The following is a 1,796-nucleotide window of genomic DNA, read 5'->3' on the forward strand; positions in this document are numbered from 1 at the left end:
GAAAAGAACATCTATGATAAGAATGTTAAACGGAATCTTATGGGATAAACAAATTTTTAAAACAACAAAAGTAAACATATATAAATCATTAGTTCGAAGTGTGATAACATATGGAGCAGAAGTGTGGGTATTAAATTCAAAATTTAAATCTAAATTAAAATCCACAGAAATAAACTTTTTGAGACGATCCGCTCAAAAATAAAGTAAGAAATGAGGAAATTAGGAAGAAAACGGATTGTCAAAACTCTATAGTCGATTATATCCATAATAAACAATTAACCTGGTATGGCCATGTTCGGAGGATGGAAGAAAGTAGACTACCACAACACATATTGGAATGGATTCCGGCAGGCAGGAGGAGAGGAAGGCCACGGACTACATGGATAAAAGAAGTAATAAAAGCTATGGAGCACAAAGGACTGACAGAGGAGAATTATCAAGACAGAACAAAATGAAGAAGAAAAGTTTGGGTACAGGAAGATGCTTAAGCATTAACCTGAACAACAACAACAATAATAATAATTTAACTTAAAACGAAAATTATTTTACATTTTGAAACAAATTGATGATCTTCATTCAAACGTTTAAAATATATTAATGAAATATATCAAATATAATTAAAATAGTTAAACAATTAAAATGATTCGGAAAGAGTCGAATCATCGTCTGAATCGTCATACTCTCCGTTTTCTTTGGTATAATAAAATGTAGCCCGATGAATGATTTTCTTTTTAATATATTGACCAATCGTCAAGTCATCTTTAAACGTTTTTCTTTTCTCCACCGAATTGTTTTCTTGCTTCAACGAATTGAAAAAACCAAAGAAGGAATATTTACGAACGGTCTCGGACGTTCTTTCGGTTTCATTAATCTTTTCAGCGACGGATCGAGTGATATTCTTTTTTTTTTCTTTCCAGTCGATATCGCATGGTTGACATTCCACGAAATGGAAAAATTCTCCCGAATCTACTTCGCATTTCATGCGATATTCTTTCGTCAGCAAGGAATTACTAAAATATTCGTTAGGTTCGAAGTAAACTCTAAGACGAAATCTATCCGATTATTCGAAACGTACGGTACTTCACGGTTACGCCATTCAGAGGTTTCAAAACGAGTTCTTCCTGCTTGTTTATCATGGAAGACAACACACTAGAATTCAGAAACGCCGTCAATCAAAAATTTGGAATTCCGAGGTTTTCTTCCTGTTCGTCCCTTTTATTTTTGTTCGAGTCGATGTCTAACTTTCCTTCTTCCATTTCTTCTTCGATGTCCACAGGTTTTTTCACTCCGTTGATAAGTTCTAACTTGATTTCGAAGAATGCTTTATACATTTCTGCGTACGTCATCTCTAGCAGTTGAGGTTCCTTGTAATAATCCACTTTTATATTGTAGTGATGAAAATGCAGATTTTTTAGTTTCGGGATACGATTCTTCACGTCGGGTGTTACATCCCGAAGAACGTTGGACAAATAATTGCCAACACTTTCATCGTTTACCTTGTCCGAGGCTTCTATAGCAATGGCATTGAGCTCCATTTCCTCGCTAACCGTCGAAATACGGCACACGTAAAAAAATTTTTCTCGCTCATCGTTGACTTGTACGCTTCTCTCAACTTTGTCGTTTGGAATTTCAAAGGTTTAAATTAAGTTGCTTTTTAATGCGTATTATTTTTATGTGGTTTCATACAAAAAAAATGCGTAAAGTTCTACATTTTATGTAACATATTACATTCAGGATTAAAAAAAAACTTTTCCAGATTTTTTTGCACGGAAAGCCTAAATATGAGAACATTGAAA

At 34.0% G+C, this 1,796-nt stretch overlaps 1 protein-coding gene across 1 annotated transcript; it reads right to left on the minus strand.

Annotated features, from left to right (window-relative positions):
- Positions 1-634: 634 nt before the first annotated feature.
- On the minus strand, positions 635-1,535 carry LOC136979181 (nucleosome assembly protein 1-like 4). The gene is made up of 3 exons (XM_067275113.1): positions 1,243-1,535; positions 1,081-1,149; positions 635-1,010 (listed from the first exon to the last, which is right to left on the minus strand). Exons 1-3 carry the CDS (start codon positions 1,533-1,535, stop codon positions 635-637), a joined length of 738 nt encoding a protein of 245 aa, XP_067131214.1.
- Positions 1,536-1,796: the final 261 nt, after the last annotated feature.

The sequence above is a fragment of the Centruroides vittatus genome, unplaced genomic scaffold, assembly GCF_030686945.1.
Source record: "Centruroides vittatus isolate TY-2023 unplaced genomic scaffold, ASM3068694v2 contig_595, whole genome shotgun sequence".
Classification (NCBI taxonomy): Eukaryota; Metazoa; Arthropoda; class Arachnida; order Scorpiones; family Buthidae; genus Centruroides; species Centruroides vittatus.